The 17,757-nt window shown below is 37.6% G+C and overlaps 1 protein-coding gene and 1 long non-coding RNA gene across 3 annotated transcripts in view; one reads left to right on the top strand and one right to left on the bottom strand.

Moving 5' to 3' along the window:
* The window catches only part of SLC35B3 (solute carrier family 35 member B3), a 21,821-nt gene extending 15,976 nt beyond the window's left edge, over positions 1–5,845 (top strand). For both annotated transcript variants that reach the window (XM_063402140.1, XM_063402130.1), the window contains exons 9-10: positions 1,657–1,726; positions 2,800–5,845. In XM_063402140.1, the coding sequence (XP_063258210.1) occupies positions 1,657–1,726; positions 2,800–2,950 (221 nt within the window). In that variant the 3' untranslated portion in view covers positions 2,951–5,845. The remainder of the gene's footprint in view (positions 1–1,656; positions 1,727–2,799) is intronic.
* On the bottom strand, positions 4,678–17,757 carry LOC134552936 (uncharacterized). Its single transcript, XR_010080974.1, has 3 exons — positions 16,373–17,757; positions 12,567–12,659; positions 4,678–9,006 (listed from the first exon to the last, which is right to left on the bottom strand). It is a non-coding gene; the product is annotated as an uncharacterized LOC134552936 (long non-coding RNA).

Below are 17,757 nucleotides of genomic sequence, written 5' to 3'. Positions count from 1 at the left end.
CTTGGAAGAACACCACATTCATTACTGTCCCTCCCACCTCCCCCATCCACCCTCCCCCTTCTTGAGGGGAGTGGGGTGAAAGAGTTTAATGAAAATTGTATTTCTATTAGGAGAATGAGAAATTATCAGACTTAATTGGGAAAAAGAAGAAAAGGCACTTAATTTAGAAGGAAATGGTTACATAAATATTTTAATTAATAACTGATTTGAAAGAACAGAAATAATTGTAATTAGAAAAACTGAAGTAATTTAACCATTTTTTAAATTATTCATTTGTAAACTGTTTTCTAATTAAAACTCAATTTTCTTTTCCATTCTCCTTTAATTTTTCATGTAATAGAAAATCGTTTTATTTAATGTGCATAAATTTCTTAAAATGTAAAAAGAAAATTATTACTAAAAAGTTGAAGTTGGGGCAGATGAGGCAGTAGTGAAGGCTGTTTCTTCTACTCTAAAACACTCTTAAGTGAATATTTGTTTGTGGAGTAGAGTTGGGAGGAATGAAACTTATTTTTCTAGCTGAAGCACTGTGAAAGTACATCAGTAGTCATTGGTTCCTTTTGCCAGTGTGTTGCAGTAAGACTAATTTGGATGTAGTTACACAAATATGACTTTCTGGTTTGGTGTAGTAAAAGGAACTTCATGGTAAGCAAAATATTTCCTGACAATAAAAACATATTCTTTAGGTGCAGAGTTACTGCACCTTGTACTGGGGTCTTTCTCAAGTGAGAACCCTGTGCCATCATATGGAATTACCTTCTCAGGCCCTTAGCCTCCATAGCTAAACTTGTGTGCCTGGCTGCATTCTTACTTGGTTCTTAAACATTTTCTACAACTTTCATTCATTTATTGATTTTGGTTCAGTGATAAACTGCAGAGGTTTCTCAGTACACAATTTGCTAGTAATGCTTTATCCTTGTTCATTGCAGATAGCATTGAAATTGTTCAAATAACTGTTGGAGCTATAGTTAATTTTAGAACAACCAAAGAGTTTGTCTCTGTTTTGGAAACAGATTATGTTCTCCACTCTTACTACCTTGATTCTTGTTAGTGAATGGATCACATGTAGAAGAATATTTCTTAGTTATTTTGAGGAAAGCTTCCTAATGCAGTCATTCAAGTCAGACATCCTTGGTCTCTTAGGCTTCTAAGCAAAATTGCAATTCCCTGCTCTGTTAGGGAAATTTTTAGCAATTTCAAAAGAATGATGAGAGAATAATCCCATTCTACTCAAAAAGAGGGCCCAAAACACCATGGAGTTGTAATAACATGAGGAAGAAATGGCAAGATATTTGACCTTTGATCTACATCCAAGCTTTAACAGATGAGTTTATATCATCAGTTACTTGCATGTTGCTCTCAGAGACTGATTAGCATAAAGTTATTAAGTAGTAAGTCTTGTTCTGGAAATTTCCTTGCTGCAGGTACTGTGCCTGGACATGGTACCACTGACACAGTGTATGTTTTTTTCAAAAATCACGTGGTTCCAGTGCTGTTTTGTGCTGCACTGGTGCATCTGCAGTCTGTGTTTGCACCAAGGGTGTGATCACCATTGCAGTGAGACAATTATTTTAGGAGGTCACCTGCTAAGCCTTTGTTATGTTCTTTTGTTGTAACTGAATTCTTAAAGAGGCTAATACTTGTTCTCCTCTGCAGTAACAACAGGACGAAAAGCAATGACCATTGTGCTTTCTTTCTTGTTCTTTGCAAAGCCATTCACATTACAGTAAGTATTTGTAGGTCTTAGTGGTTTACAAAGTATTTTATAAAAAATTATGTTCTTCATTATGGAAGTATAACAACAGTAATTAATCATTCTGGGTTTAATGCTTTTCATATCTTCTACAAATGTTAGCAGTCTGCTGTAAATACTGACTGATTTGTTGGTGCTAGTCATGAGAGAATCATCAGAGAAAAGAGTTTACATTTTTCTAAAGGTCTGGAAGGCAACAAGAAAAAAATTAAGGAAGACCTTACATAATATCTAATACTTATGATACGTCATTAATTGTTTGGGTACTTTCTCGGTGGTGAAAAATTTGTCTAAAGGAAGGAATTTTCTCCATTATGGTATTGTTCCTGCTTTTATAAGCTCCAATCTGAATTCTTAGATAGCCCTTTTAAATAACTGTATTATCTTGATACATTAAATTGCCAAATGTTTGAGCTTGGGTTTATTCCCTTTTTTAAAATTTGAAGAAAGAGCTTACATTGAAAAATGCAACTAAGTTGCTACTTTGATTTTAATTGCTTCAGGTTTGAAACAACAAACATTTCTATTTTATTTTTATATAAAAATTGATTTGAGAAAGAAGCTTACATGTTAATCCTAATTGGAAATTGCCTGAGCTAAAAATATTGAGGCTTAAAAGAAGGGAGAGCTGAATCAAAAATGTGCCTACATTGGGAAGTATGGATATATGGCACTAAATGAGAAAACATTTTGGACCAGTAACAGACAGTATAGCTCTCGTAACCATACAAAGGAGAAACATACTAAAACCCCTCAGTATTATTTTATTCTTGTGAGAAAGAACAGATACTGTTTACTTATTATTTAACTTATAAATGCACTTTAATAAGTTCTCCAGCCAGGACAGGAAAAAAGAAGGGTGGAAGGATAGTAATAATAAAGATTCCAGGAATTTCTGTCTCAGAGCCCACTGATTTTTGTGGAATTTTTCTTCAGTTCTTCTCTTGTTACTGTAAGGATTGTTTACTCCACAAATATTGGTATGTAATTGCTACAGATAAAAATGCTAAAAGTTATTTTTATCCCCTCCTCTGCCTCCCTTCTAGGTACGTGTGGTCAGGCTTACTGGTTGTCCTTGGTATATTTCTTAATGTTTACAGTAAGAATATGGACAAAATCAAACTGCCTTCACTGCTTGGTCTTTGGAAAAAAAGTGTGGAAGAAAGAAAATCAAGGACGTTGTCACAAACTGTATAGACAGTGGTTCATGCCTTGTCTAGAGATGGACTTACTATTTTATTGGAACAGTCTTCAACTGATTCACTTTCCAAAGGGAATGTTATGAAAACCAAAGGAGCTGAAGGCATATTGTCTGCTTGCAGATTGCTGTAAATGCACACTTCTGTGAGCCCTTTCTTCAGAGCACTTGAATCATCACAAGTGGTGTTGTAGGCCCTTGTCAGACGGTTTTATCGGCAATGAAGGACAGCAGCTCCTGGCACACGGCTGAGAAGCTGCACCCCAGTGGGACACAGTAGAAGACTAGTTTGGGCATTTTAATAATATTGGCCATGTGGCTGATCCGAGATTAGTGGTTCTTTGTTAATTGTCTAGGTGGGATAATTTAAATGTAATGCTGTATTAATCACCAACTGGTTGACCAAATTGTGAATTTAAGGGTGGAAGGTTCAGAATACAGTATGTTGTCATTCTTTTATATTTGAAATAAAAATGTTGAGGTTTTTTTAAGTTATTGTTTAGATCATCACAGAACTTGATATTTATTGTAATAATTGAAATTTGTATGGAAGTGCTAGTGTTACTCTTTTTGAGTATTGCTTGTAAGTAACAAAAACTGAGATTGTTTGTGCAGTCAACACTCATGCTTTTGCTAGGGGAAAATGGGTTTTTAGGCCTGAATGGGGTGAGATTAAAACAGTGGTGTAAGAAACTATTATTTGCTTAATCTGTGGTGAAATACAGAATTTTTCGTAGCCTATACCCTCTCTATCATAGTGGTATAAAAAGACATGGAAGTTCTCCTTAAGTTCATATCATCAAATCAAAATTCTTCAATTTCAATATTGGAGTAAATAATAACAGTATCAGCTAATGTGATTGGAATATGTATTGTGTCAGTCTGTGTGGTCTTCTGATGAAGTTAAGAGGATTAGGGTACAGATTATGGTTTTCTTTCTTCAGTGACAGGAGGAGACAATGTGCTACCAGTCTGTCTTTTTCATCGTGAATTTAGGAAGACTAAGTCCATTTATCTCTCTTTCTTTCATAGTCAACTTGCTTTTGAATCACTTGCCATCTCTTTCATGTTATATATTTAACAACAGCACTTTAAAAATACTAATCACCTTACAAATCATTGTTCTTATGTGGTCATGGTTTTTTTGTTGTTGTGTCCCTTAGATGCATTTTGGTGCGTGTTCTTTCAACTTAGACAAAAATTAATAGGATAATAGAAATATATAGTCAGAAGGAACACACAAAGAATTTCAGTATCTCACAGGATGGCCTTCTGTCAAAAATACTAGTTGATGAAAGTATTCAAGATGTACAAAATATTTTTCAGACACTTAGGAAGAATTGCTGTTCAAAGGAGCTTGTAATCAAAGCACAGACACAAAATGTGCCTTAAATTTTTCTTATTGATTTGGTAGCTCCCGTCTGGCATATTAAATGTGTTACGGAATAACCGCGATGGGATGAGCAGGAGAAGAGCTGTGCTGACACAACTGCACCGGTCCCAGCACTGATGCTTCTCTGGGGTGTCAGCAAAGCCTCTCAGCACATACAAACCCACTGTTGCCAAGTCAGGAGAATTTAGTGTGTGGCACAGTTTTGGCTTTTAAATTTCCAGCTGCTGCTCAATCGATTATGTCCTGGGTGAGGTAGAGAGGTGAGAATTTGATGAACGGATACACCCTGAGAGAGAGGTGGCCTGCCATGGCTGTCCCTTTTCATGTTGCAGCCAAAATTTTATGGTAAGGTACGACAAAGCATTCCAGTTTCAAATTTTGTGTAAGAATGCATTTGACCAAGTCAAGGGGATTGATACACTTCTTTCCCTGTAATATTTATCAACTCTTACATTCCCTTGCATTCTTTTCACTAAATTAAGTTGGTCTTTCCAGCTAGGTTAAGAAATTTTACAGTCCTAGTTCTGCCATCTGTAAACTGCCTGTTGCTAAATTTTATTAACCTTCAGGAAAACAAATTACGTGACAGCTACAATATATGCAGAAAATCATAGTAAATATAATTCATTTGGCATCTGTTTTATTTAAATAGATGAGAAGTCACTCACAAAGTTTCTGATGAGAATTCAAATGCAGTATGTATGTTTCAGAACTGTTTATGTAATGCAGTTTTATCTCTATTGCCTCTCTCCAAAGAGAATAGTAATCACAATAGTTCATCTTTTAATTTATTTTCTATTGTATACAGGACTGAGTTAATGAGCTATCATTAGGGGAAGTTTTGATTTATTTTTTTAATAATTTTCTTAACTGTAGAAGTGTATGTTCTGTTTTACTGGTGTACTTTAAAATTATTTTTATATAAAAATGGATATTGTAGGTTTACTGTTAATAGCATAGATTTAAGAGTCAGCTCTTTATTTTCATAGGTGTGAGTCTAGTACTTGCCAATCAACAACATGTCCGTGTGTTAAAGAAAATGCACACACAACTGAGAGTAGTTCATAATTTGCTACACATCATGGTCTGTGCAGTTTCATGCCTTCATGAAGAAAACCTTAATTTCAGTGAACTGCTCTTTGTGGTGGTGTGAGGTTTTTTAAATAAGCTTCATAGTGCATGCAAGTTAGAAAACCTTACAAACCTGCAGGTGTTCTTACTGCAAAATTTTGGGGTTGAATCTTCTGTACTGTATATGTATGTTGGTTTTGTGTTGTCTATGAAATATGAATAAGGGCTTGTCAACAAAGTAACTGTAAATTATTTATTTTTTGTGTAAGAGCACTTATATTGGGATGTTGGTTAACCTCTCCCAGTGTTGAAGGCTGGTCATACTAACTACTGCATTTTATACTTACTGTCTCCTGGGCTCTACAGTAGTCATGGTGAAACTATGGAAAAAAACATTCAGTTCTCTCACGATAAAATTTGTTAAATATAATGTGAATTAGTTGCTTCTTATTCTTGTGCTACACAACTTTATCCTCTCTATAAAAAAAAAAAAAATTTGGTGTAGAAGTTAGTTATAACAGCATTGAAATTCTCAGTAAAATTTAAGTCTGATGAGGATCTCTATTGATGTCAGCAATCTACCTCTGTGATACTTGTTTCTGCCTCCTTTGGAAAGCTGAGGAGGTGTTTTCCTAAATCAGCATGCATTTGCTGTTACCTTCATATTACATTTTTGCATTTGTCTGGCACAGTTCAGTAATGACGTAATTGACTGTGCAGTGGATTTCTTCCGTGTGTCAGTATCATCAGAACTGCTAATTACACTGGTACCTGTGTGAATACAAGTGTGGAAGAACTAATGCCTTGCCCTCCAAACCTACAGTGTTTCCTCATCCTGCATTAAACTGTTTTTCTTAATCTTGTTTTACCACTCCTGTGCTTTGAACTTGCCAAACATTTAACCTAAGGTGTGGGCTTTGTCATTCCTACTTGTCTTCCTTACTTCCTTGTCTGTCTTCCTTTTGGATGTAAACTCCTTTTTCAACATGCTCTGTTTATGCACTGTGGATTGTTTCAGGTTTGTATTCCTGCATTTAAGGGCTTACATCACAATGTTGCAGGTTGGTCACGTTTCAGATTTTCTGTTTCATATCATTTATAACCATCTAGATGATTATTTTAAATCTTTTTTTCTCCATCAAAAAATCTTTCATACTTCTAATTATTTTTGGAAAGGTCTTGAGGAGTGCACATATGAGTTAACTCCTTGACCTCATTCCATCTTCCAAGAAAATCTCTCTTCTCCCTTGCCTGCCTGTGAGGACTAGAGGAAGAGGAAATAAATTATTTCAAGTGCTCTTTTTATTTCTTTAATAAGTGCCTTCTCACTAACCTGGTGTGTCTTAATTGTTTCTTTTCTTTCTGCCTCCCATGCTCCCAGGCACAAACAAGCCCCTCTCTCATGTTTGACTGCTGCTTGTTCAATCATGGAAACTTTTTGAGTTGTTTACTGTTCTGAAAAGAGGTGTAAAATTGCATGTATACTCTGGAGGGCAGGAAATAATAAGTAAACTTCACAAGTTAAGGAAGTAATTAAATGCATTAATACTTTTTTCTGGAGGGATTTTATGTATGGTTTAGTTAATAGCTCAGAATTACTTAGTGGAAGGGGTTTTCTTTTACATTTTACCTGTTTAAAAGTCCTTATATTAATTTTAATATTTAATATAAAACTCCTGACTGTTCAGAAAGTTTATAGAGATTAATTTCAGTCTTGCCTATAAGGCAGAAAAGTCCTATCTCCATTTCAGAGTTGTAGCATAAATGATATCTTGCCCAAAGTTGCCTTGGTAAGTCTGTAATGAGCAAGGAATAGATGTTAATACTAACCTCAAGTTATTCTGTGCCCCAAGTCCAGCAGAGCCCATCTGTACTTTAAATAAAATGGTACAAATGTAAGCCCAGTCTTCTTTTACCCCCAGCATTAGAGGTGTTAAATTGTTTCTGTTCCTTGTTCTGTAGAAGTATAATTTAAAGGGAAAATAAGACAGCCATAAAACAGTTTTTCTGCATTTTATGTGAAGCTTTTTTGCTTTGTTATTTTTGTGTTGATTTGTTCTGTTTTCTGTGAGCACTGCTGTGGAAGCAAGCCAGACATACTAGCAGTTTTAGGAGAAGCATAATATCCTTCACATTAAGGTGATTGGTTCACCTTGCTACCAGTCAAAACCTGCTGCCATGGGAAAACTGTGAGGAATTGTCTTCACATGAGGAATAAAGCATAATGATGCCTTGTCGGGTCTGTTTTGCTTTGCCATTCGCTGGTAGAGAAGCAAAGGCTTGCAATAAAGAACATTCATGCACAAATAGTCAGCTTAGACTATTGGCTGACTTAACACTTCTCTAGACCTGGATTGTGCTGCTGTGCTGGTTTTTTGAGGTGTGCTGGTAAAGTATTGCTTTTTTCTACTGTTGGTTATTTTGATATTTTCTTTGTTAGATTTCTCAGTTTTATGCTTCCTCTTCTTTTTTTCACTTTCCTCTTTTTTCTTTTCTTTTTTTTTTATTACCTATGTTTTAAGTGTAAATTTTTGTAATTTTCATTACACCTGTAGTGCTGTGTCCAGTTCTGGGCTCTCCAGCAGAAGAGGGAAATGAGGCTAGAGGAGAGAGTCCAGCAAAGTGACATGAAGAGGATGGATTTGACCATCAGGAAAGGCTGAGAGAGCTGGGATTTTTCATCCTGGAGAAGAGAAGGTTGGGGGGAATTCCATCAGTGTGTGTAAACACTGAAGGGAGGAGGGCACAAAGATGGGGGAGCCAGGCTCTTGTCAGCAGTGCCCAGTGACAGCACCGGGGCGGTGGGTACACACTGAAACACAGGATGTTCCCTCTGCGTGGAGGAAATCCTTTCTTGCTGTCAAGAAAGTGATTGAGCACTGGCATGGATTGCTCAGAGAGGTTGATAAGTCTCCATCATTGGGTATACTCAAAAACTGGATATGGTCCTGGCGGGGGGCTGGGGGTGGTTTTGCGTTGAGCAGGGGAGGTTCAACCATGTAACCTCCAAAGGTTCCTTCCAATGTCAGTCACTCTGTGATTTTAAATCTTGCTGTCTGTGTCTATCTTCCACTTTTTCTTCTGTTACCAAATTGTTAATAAATGCCCTTAAAATGAATGTCTCCGAGTTGGCTGCAGTAACTGCTGGAGTTGGCAAAGCCATGATGAATACACCTGATAGTGTGGTGCTGGCTGAACAGTGAGTGCAGTCCCATGGGGAGAGATGCCTTCATTTGGTAACTGCTGCTCAGTGCAAAACAAGAGTGTGACTCTGTGAGCAAATGCAAGACACTTGTAGAAGAAATTGATACTATCAATACAGAATGAGTTCAAAGTTGCTTTTTATTTTCTACATTTAGATCTTGCAAAGCTGTTGGCTGCTCTAGAGCAGCACCTGATGTGCAGATACACTGGAGGTGTTGCTGCACTGCTTGCTGCCTTACTGTCAGCATTCTGCATGAGCATGGGCAGCTGTGGTAGATGCCCTCTCACTGGTTGAGAACCCGAGTATAAACTCCACTTAAATACAGTTGTTTAGTAGCAAGCATTAATGCCAGCGGATCTGGGCAGAAGTCCAGTATGTAACAGGGTCTGCAAGAAACATGGACAGACTATTTATCAGGGGCTGTTGTGATGAGATAATGGTTTCAAACTAAAAGAGGGTAATTTAGATTGAGTATGAGGAAGAAACTGTTTACAATGAGAGTGCAAACAAGTGGAACAGGTGCGCAGAGACACGGTCCCTGGAAACATTCAGGGTTATGTTGGACAGGACTCAGAGCCACCTGATCTAATTGAAGGTGTTCCTGCTCACTGTGGAGGGTTACACTGGGTGACCTTTAAAGGTCCCTTCTAAACTAAACTATTTTATGTTCTTGAACATGATTTGAGGCCCCTGAAAGGCTTTATTGCATAAAGAGTTCATATAGGCTTCAGGCAGCAACAAGCAGAATTTAAGCTCTTTAGGCTTTAACATGCCTTTAATCTTTTGTTGATTTAGCCTTAAGTTAGGATTATTTATTTTATGTACTATCCAAATTTTGGTACTGGAAAATCTTTTTAGTGAGAAATACACTAGAAGTTGCCCTTAATAAGCAATTCAAGGTAACAGCTGGTAGTACTGTACACCCAGTTTACACTGTCCTGTGCAGTGCAGCTAATAGACAAAAACTGAGTGCTTGGCCTCTTCAAATGAAGACTGTATTCTTGCTCTTAGGAAACATATAAAAGAAAATCTGTGTAACTTTGTAGATAACTGATTTAAAGGTAGCTAATCCTTACTATGAGTCACACCTGATTTCCCTGGACTCTGTATTCTTAATAAATGACTCATGCCTGGCTGTACAAGCTTGGCTTGCACACTTCATCTTTCCTGGGATTAAAGCAGCCTGAGATTAAGCTGTCATGCTTGCATGCTTGCCAGGTATGAGACCACTTATTGCCAGAAGCTTTTGGATCCCCAGGCATGTAGGTAAAGGCTGCTTGAATCCACCATCTTAGACTTTGTAAATTTTGCATCGAAACACAGCTTCAATAGAATCTATTCTTTGATAGGTAAGAGCTCGGGGTTTTTTTCAAAAAGTTGAAGCACAGGCTGTGTACAAATGATACATGGTTTAGCTTCACAGTAAAAATGTCACTTGTGAAGAGAGCTAGTTTTATTCCTACTGAGAGCTAAATTTGTATGGAGAACAGGAGTAGCTGTGTATCAGAAAGGTGCAATGTGATACCTTTTACCAGATTTTATTTCTACACTCTGCACTGTGGTAGGATAAGAAAAAGAGCGAAAAGATGTATTGGAGAGCAATAACATTATTTCTTGGCCATCCTACTTTTACAATTGTATAATACTGGATGAAACAAATACAAATCAGGTTTCAGTAATCAAACTAAAGCTCAGGACGAATTTTTTGAAGGAATTGAAGACAAATACTGTTGAGCCTTTACTACTTTACTGTTCTGAAAATACCAAATTCAACCATCACAAGAGAGCATCAGACTGCCCCTCTCTGTGCAAAGCTTCTCTTCCTGTCTGTGGAGATCCACTGTGAAGACAGATTAATCTTAAATGTGTATCCTGCTTGATGCAGGTATGCTGAGACTGTGGTTGGAAAAAGGATGGCTCCTGTCAGTCATCTTCACTGCAGGTCCTTCAAAACTGAGAATGTCTGTGCAAAACTGAAAATGACTGAACCATGTTTGGTAGGTACACAGGGGGCTGAAGGGAGTTGTATATGAGTTAGTGCACAATTTCTTCAATATGCTAGATTTCTTCTGGAGCTATGGTTGTTTGATCAGATTAACTGTTCCCTTTCAGCTAATGACTTAGAGTGCTAAAATGCATTTTTTTGAAAATGCAGATACTTGTGTTTTGCACAGTTTGGGGAGTTCAGATTCATTCTTTTAAATTTATTTTCCTAATTAGAGTTTTATGGTGTAGGGGATTGTTTATAAGTAGTTTGCAATATTGGGCTTTTATCCTCTGTTTAGTTTGTTTATTGAGACTCACAGTAAAAACTGTCTGCATCTCATCCATGTTCATTTCTATTACTGCAATCTTTCTTCAAGAGAATTGGTAACCTGTATTATTTTCTCAGCATCATGTACTAAATAATGGTACATGTCTGAAACTCATCACAGGGGCAAATAAGATGGTGCATAGTGCATCATCCTTTCCAAACTACCATAGCAGGGAGGCCTGGCAGTACATCCATTACCTCTGTTATTTCTTGCAAAAAGCCTAATTTTTCTTCCCTTAGACGTTGTGAGGCAGCAGCAGCAGAAGAGCTGAGGTAGCTACATGGGCACGTGAGCCTTTGGGAGAGTGCTGTTTTATTTTAGTCAGAGGTGCAACCCACACTGCATTGCTGGTGGCTTTATCTCCATATTTGCTCCTCTGCCCTTATCCTTTTCATTTTCTCATAACTGGAGAATACATTTAAAAACTTGGCATCCTAGTTACTAATTTTGTACTGTGCAATATTTTTTTCATCGTTTTGTATTCCTTTCACCATGACAACTATGACCTTATTGAATGTTCATTTTCTTCTCCTTTTGAGCAAAAGATAGATGGACTATTTCTTTATGCAAAGGTCTTGAATTATTAAAAATAAGGACCAGATCTCCAAAAATATGTAAACATATTGCTCCTTTAAATGGATGATAGACAGCAAAAGGTTTATGTTCACAAATTCCTGTGATGTGAGACTCAGAAAAATTCCATGGAGTAGGAGCTGTCCATGTGTGCACACTTATCCCTGGGAAAACCCACAAACTATCTCATATGTATTGAGCACATAGGATGTTACTGTGGAATAGCTGACAGTAAAAGATCACATTCTTCCAGACCCTACAGCAGCTTTCATGTGTCTGGGACCTGTAGTCAGTTACAGTGTGCAAAAAGCTGGAGAAAATCTGGGAATGAGCAGAGGGATGCAGCCAATACTTCCTCAAATACATGTATAGCCTCATAACCTTAGCAGTCTCTTCAGCAGAAAAAGTGGTGAAAAATCACAGCAAAGCCCCACTGCTTGTGGTCTATTAATGTCCAACTATCAAAACAGCAGTACCAGTAGGCTGTGAGTTGCCCACTGCTGTAGGGATGAACATTTCCCGTCTGCTAAACCAGTTACCATTAAGTCTGAATTTGTACCTGTTACATTATCCTACTGATAAATAAAATGAACACATTTTTCTATCAGGTGTAATTTCATTTCTGTTAAGTGTGGGCTACATCCTGACTGTCTTAACTACTTTTTAGCCAGTTGCAGATTTGTTTTGACAGTGAAATAACTGACACTTACAAGTCTAACTTAATTTCATCTCTTCGCTTCTGGAATTCTGGCATCTGAAAGCAAACCAAGTGTTTTACCTCTATTTCTTGCTCAGAATTCTGTGTCTAGCACTACTGCATATTATTTTTTTAAACAATGGATTAATAAATTTCTGTTCAGACACAACTCCCTGTTTCTCCACAGCTGTGAAAATCTGTATTGTTAATTTGCAAGAAGTGCATTAACTACAAATTTGTCCAAATTCTATTGAATGTAGCTCACTGCACAGTGTACCATAAAGCCTGTTGACACACATGAGCACCATGGACTGCAGATCTATTGTTATTTCACTGCAAGAGGACTGTAACTGCTACTTACATTTCAGAAGAGAACAGGATCTTGTTATCTCTGGGATCTCCTGTTGAAACAGCGGAGTTAGTTCTTCTGTTCTGCCAAAAAGGAACATCTTTCCTGAAGAAAAAGAAAGTATTTGAGACCTTGCCTTGTAAATGGAGGACGGCACACTTGTATGAGCTCAGATGTTTAATATGCATGAAATTAGTTACTTTTTTGCAGAAAAATGAACAACAATTAATGATTTTTAAAGAAGCTGTGAATACAAATCGAGACTTGAAGAAATTCTTGAAGAAAAGCAAAAACATGCAGATTACCACAAACTGAGATCAACCAGCTCCTCCCTGGGGGCTGAGTTTCAACTATTTAAACTCCTTCAAACTCAACAGCCAAACTGGAGTAATCGTGTGTATGATTTGGCTTGGGCTGAGGACAAATCTCATTCATAGGGAAAGTCTAGGGAATATTTTGGTGGTAGAAAGGGTAGGAAAAACAAAAGCCAAGGAAGAACAGTTCAGACTTACTGGAAATAATGTTTGATCTTAAGCAAGATGTCACATTTCTAGTTAAGTGCAGTTTAGCAGAGCATCCAGAGTGCATTCTCAATGTGCATAAATAATGGGATTTTGTTTTATCATCCTTTCAAGATCTTGCCACTCTGAAAGTCTTCTAAAACAGCAAGTAAATGGGAGAAAAATTGTCAGAATGCAAAAATACATGCTTGTTTTTCTTTGCTTTTGCTCTAGCACTTTTTTTTTTTTTTTTTGAGTAGAGGTCTGCATGAGTTTACAGGATATTGTATTTTTAAATGGTGCCTTCATTAGGAATATTGAGTGCTAGTATGTAGTAGAGTTTCTTAATCGGCATTAATGGAACAGGTTTTTAATAGTTTATTCTAGGGAGTCTTGAGCTAAATTAAGTTCACATTTTGATAATGTAAATGCACAGAATATAAATTTTGTGGGGAGGTTATAATTATCCCCAACCAGAACAACCCAGTTTGTCACTTTACTCACCTACCCACCCTCCTATCCCAAGCACCCTGCACCTTTTCCCTGCTTTGCATCCAGACATGCAAAGGATAAAACACTGAAAGAAAAATTTACAGCATTGTTTTTAAAGTCCTCAATTTGGGGGTCTAAAATGCCTGTCTGTCACTGAATAGTTACAGCTTTGTGTCTCTGCAGGCTGAGGCTGAGGGCTTTAGTTACATTCTCTGCTTTGTTCTCTATAGTTTCATAAGTGTAATTTTAATTGAATTTTCTGGAACTGCAGTACTTGTCTTAGGGAGATTATTTGAACCACGTAGCTTTGGTTGTTTGTGTTGGGGTGACACATACCCAGCTCTGCCTTGCAAACAACCCAATGGTTCAAAGTCACCTTTGTCATGGGAAGCAAACCAAACCAACAGGCAGTCAGCCACATGTGAGAAATGATGAGCTATTTCTCCCCATTTCAGAGGAACAGAGAGTGACTCTAACGTGGACCTGCTGGATCCCAGCCCAGGGCCTTTGTACCATAGCCTCTGTATTCCTGTTCCTTTCTTTTATAGGTTGCACTTACAGTCAGTGGCCTTATGTGCTGTTTCAGGAAACTGTAGGGCCTGGCTTTATTCCCATCAGCTGACAGAGATGTGAGAATTTCATTAGCCTGGTAACTGCTCTCATTCCGACTGATATAACATGAAAAAACATAGCTTGAAAATACCTTCCAGGGCTGTTGTGGTGGCCCAGATAGGGCTGTGTCAGAGACCCCAATTCATTTCACAGCCTTCCAGTCCTCTGGATGCCACATTTACTAACTAGACTCCCACAGGTTTCTCCACAGCAGGCTGAAGGGCAGATGAGCAGGCAGCACAGTCAGTACTTCAGCAAGTGTTTGGATACTGGATGGAGTTTAGGAAATGCTTCTGATGCAGTAACTTCCTAAGGCTACCTTAATTAGCACATAGGTTTGCAACCTTTGTTGTGCCAGGATGCTCTCTCAGCAGCAGGGCAGAAATAGGTCTCCCTCTCACCTTACTACAAAGGGAGCTGTGAGTCTCTTGGGCAATGTGACCTCAGAGCAAAGAACTCCCATTGTCGTCTGTGAGTTTTGGATTAAAAGGTTCATGTATTCATTGTATTATTTAGGGGAAATAATATTTGAATCTTGAAAGCATGAGTGTTCAGCAAGTAGAATTCAATATGCCCTGACTAGCTACCGTCAAGCACCCAACTCTTCCTGGATCAACATCAGGCTACAAATACGTCACAAAAATTATAAATATATTTGAGAAAATTGTACTACACTGCCTGACAATTCATTTTAAAAGAGGAGTTGAAATTGATCAAATGAATTGTTTGTTACTAATTATTTGCCTAGTGCTAGCTGTGATGTGAGACCTTGAGGGTGAGAATAAATTATCTTAATGAGGGATTAGGTTAAGGCATGTTATAAATTCTCATTTCAAGAGCTAACCCCACTATTAATATATTTGCCTATAACTGTGAATCTTCTTTAATAGCTGCCTGTCTTCTTTTGCACTGCATAAAATGTTCCTCTGTTTTTAAATCCATATTCTGAAGAGGAAGTACTGACCTCCCTGATTTTATCTTCATTAGAAACAATTAAGAAATATCAACAAGAACAGTAATGTTGACTGTAAGTTGTACTTCATTATGGAGAAAGAAATGTTCATGTCCCAAGGGTGAAGTACCAGATACCTTTACCGTGAGCTGAATGCATCCCTCCTTTAGGAAGTCCTGTTGTGTAGAGCATGAAAGCTTAGAGAGAGTTTTGCAAGTGAAATGAGGATGGAGAAATGTGGATAAACTGTTCATACAACCATGAAGGGAAAAGAGGAACAAGGAGGCATGTATTGCTTCCTGGTGACAGAGTCAATAGTTGCCTCTTGTGATCCAAACCCTGTACAGGCTCACCATGGCTTTCCTCAGACAATCTAAGTAGCAAGGATATAAAACCTTATCTTCCTCCATTAAGCCCCTGTAGTCACATTATTATCATACTTAATTATTATAACTGCTATTAATAATTCATAGCAAATTCTGAGGTAAATCATAGACAGATTGAAATAGGGACCATTTCTCTTTATGTATTTGGGCAATGTTTTGTGAATCTAGATGTTAACACAATCTAACAACCACATAATAATAAAACATCACGTTTTTCTCTCCCTGTGCCTTTGCCATTTTCCTTAGTTGTCCTCCAAATGCTTTTAAAAGCAAGGGCATGTTAATATCTGTATTCCTACAGGCAGGTCAGCACCCACAGTCACTCAGCAGGTCAGTGTGGCAATCAACACTCACACACCTCCCTGTGCCTCGTGGGCAGCAGCCCTGTGCCTGCTCTTTTCATTAGATACTGCTTTGTCACAAGGCCATCAGTGCTGGCTGTTTTCTAAGGCAGGAGTGGAGAAGCAGGAGGATATGTCAGACACAAACCTTGCCTTTCCATGAACTTGGTTTGTTTCAGAGTTAATTTCATTGGATTTTCTCTGTATTTTTAAGGCATGTTATAATGCCTGAGTTTGCCAAGGGCTTTAGAGGACTTTTTAAAAAGACACTTCCCTCATTTTTGACTTTTTAAATGTACACTGCTGGGTTTGACTCTTTACCTGTCTCCCCTTTCTGCAGCACTTGGTGTATAAGTGCTTCAGCTCTGGGAACACACAGGAGATGATGCACTATCCATACCTATTGTCAGAGCTTTTGGGGGATGCTGTTCATCTCACTGGAAACAGAGTCGGGCCCTCTTTACTTTCAGAAAGACTTTATTCCAAGCACTGCCAAGCCCCTTGCTATTGAGATTCAGAACAGTAGCAAACTTACCTTTATTCAATATTCTGTTCAGTCTCAATTCAGAAGCAGCACTTGTGTGTTTGGTTTGTGCAGGAAAGATTTATTACATTCTTGGGTCAGCTACCTTGTCAGCTGCACGAACACAAACACACACACGGACACACAGAGAGGGAAGAAAAAATGAGCTTCATATGCTTCATTCATGTCAGAACTCAACAACTTTAAGAGCGCAAATATTCTGCAGTCACTCATGAAAAGAAATTTTTAATAATAAATATCTAACAATTAATGGGCTGGTAGCTGCAGTTGTCTTCAGGGCATAATATCTAATTTCCTTGCAATGTTTCATATCCTTACTTTTCATGCTGCAACAGTCTATCATTAAAACCAAATGCAGGTTTCTATCACTTTTATTTATTTTTCAAATCAACTTATAAATCAGTGCCAGACCTTGTTACAGATGAGTTCCAATAAATTATCAGCTGTGGACAAATTCTGAATGTTAAACATTCTCTGTTTTTTCCTTTTTTTTTTTTTTTCCACCCCCACATACTCTGCTCCTGTGTTACCCTTTGAGACTGGAGCTAATGCAGGAGCTTTTGGAGGGGTTTTGCCCTCTTAAACAAGGTGGGAACCTGGCTACATAATTAAATGCTTTTTAAATAATGTAAAAATGTAAAAATGTTTGTTTTTCAAGTTAAAAAATACCTAGGGAAACAGTTTCACAACCTGCAACAAATTTTACATCTCTGGACTTCAGTAAAATAGACATCATTTCTTCTAGTTCTAGCTGACAGGTAATTCCCAGAGCAACTTGTAACCCTAATCTAAGTCACATTAATTCTTTTACCAAAATGCTCTGTCATTGCCCTTCAGAACAAGGTCATAAATGCTATCATGTACTGATGCTAACTTTTCCTTAGCTGATTTGTCACTTCTAAATTGGATTGTTGCAATTAGCAGTATATTGCTGGTTTTGATATGACTCTATCAGTTAAGTAAATTTTATTGCTAGTTTTACCAGTAGGCTGAGATACATCAAATGGCCTAAAGTGGCATAGCCTTGCATGGCTAATGGGAAGCTCTGAATATAGTAATTAGCAAAATAACCTTTGAAAATGTTCTAGGTTCAATTAGCCTGAATGAACTCTGTAAGATGTGAACATGTATGGAAGTAAAGATGCACCCAAAAAAAAAATTCATTTACAGAAAGCCCTCTCCAAAATGTTGCGTTGTCTCACCGTTTTCCTATTTTGGGTCTCCTCCATTCTGCTTGTTTTATCTCCCTTTTTTTTTTAAGCATTATGCTTCTATTTTCTTTCACATCTCTTGGGTTTTCAAAACCTTCCCTTTATTGTTAGACATCATTGATTTTAATTTCCACAGACAGAGCATGATTTAGTTGATTTTGCCTC

This window comes from Prinia subflava, chromosome 1 (assembly GCF_021018805.1).
Source record: "Prinia subflava isolate CZ2003 ecotype Zambia chromosome 1, Cam_Psub_1.2, whole genome shotgun sequence".
Classification (NCBI taxonomy): domain Eukaryota; kingdom Metazoa; phylum Chordata; class Aves; order Passeriformes; family Cisticolidae; genus Prinia; species Prinia subflava.
Note: the sequence above shows the minus strand (reverse complement) of the source record. Positions and strands in the feature narration are given on the sequence as shown.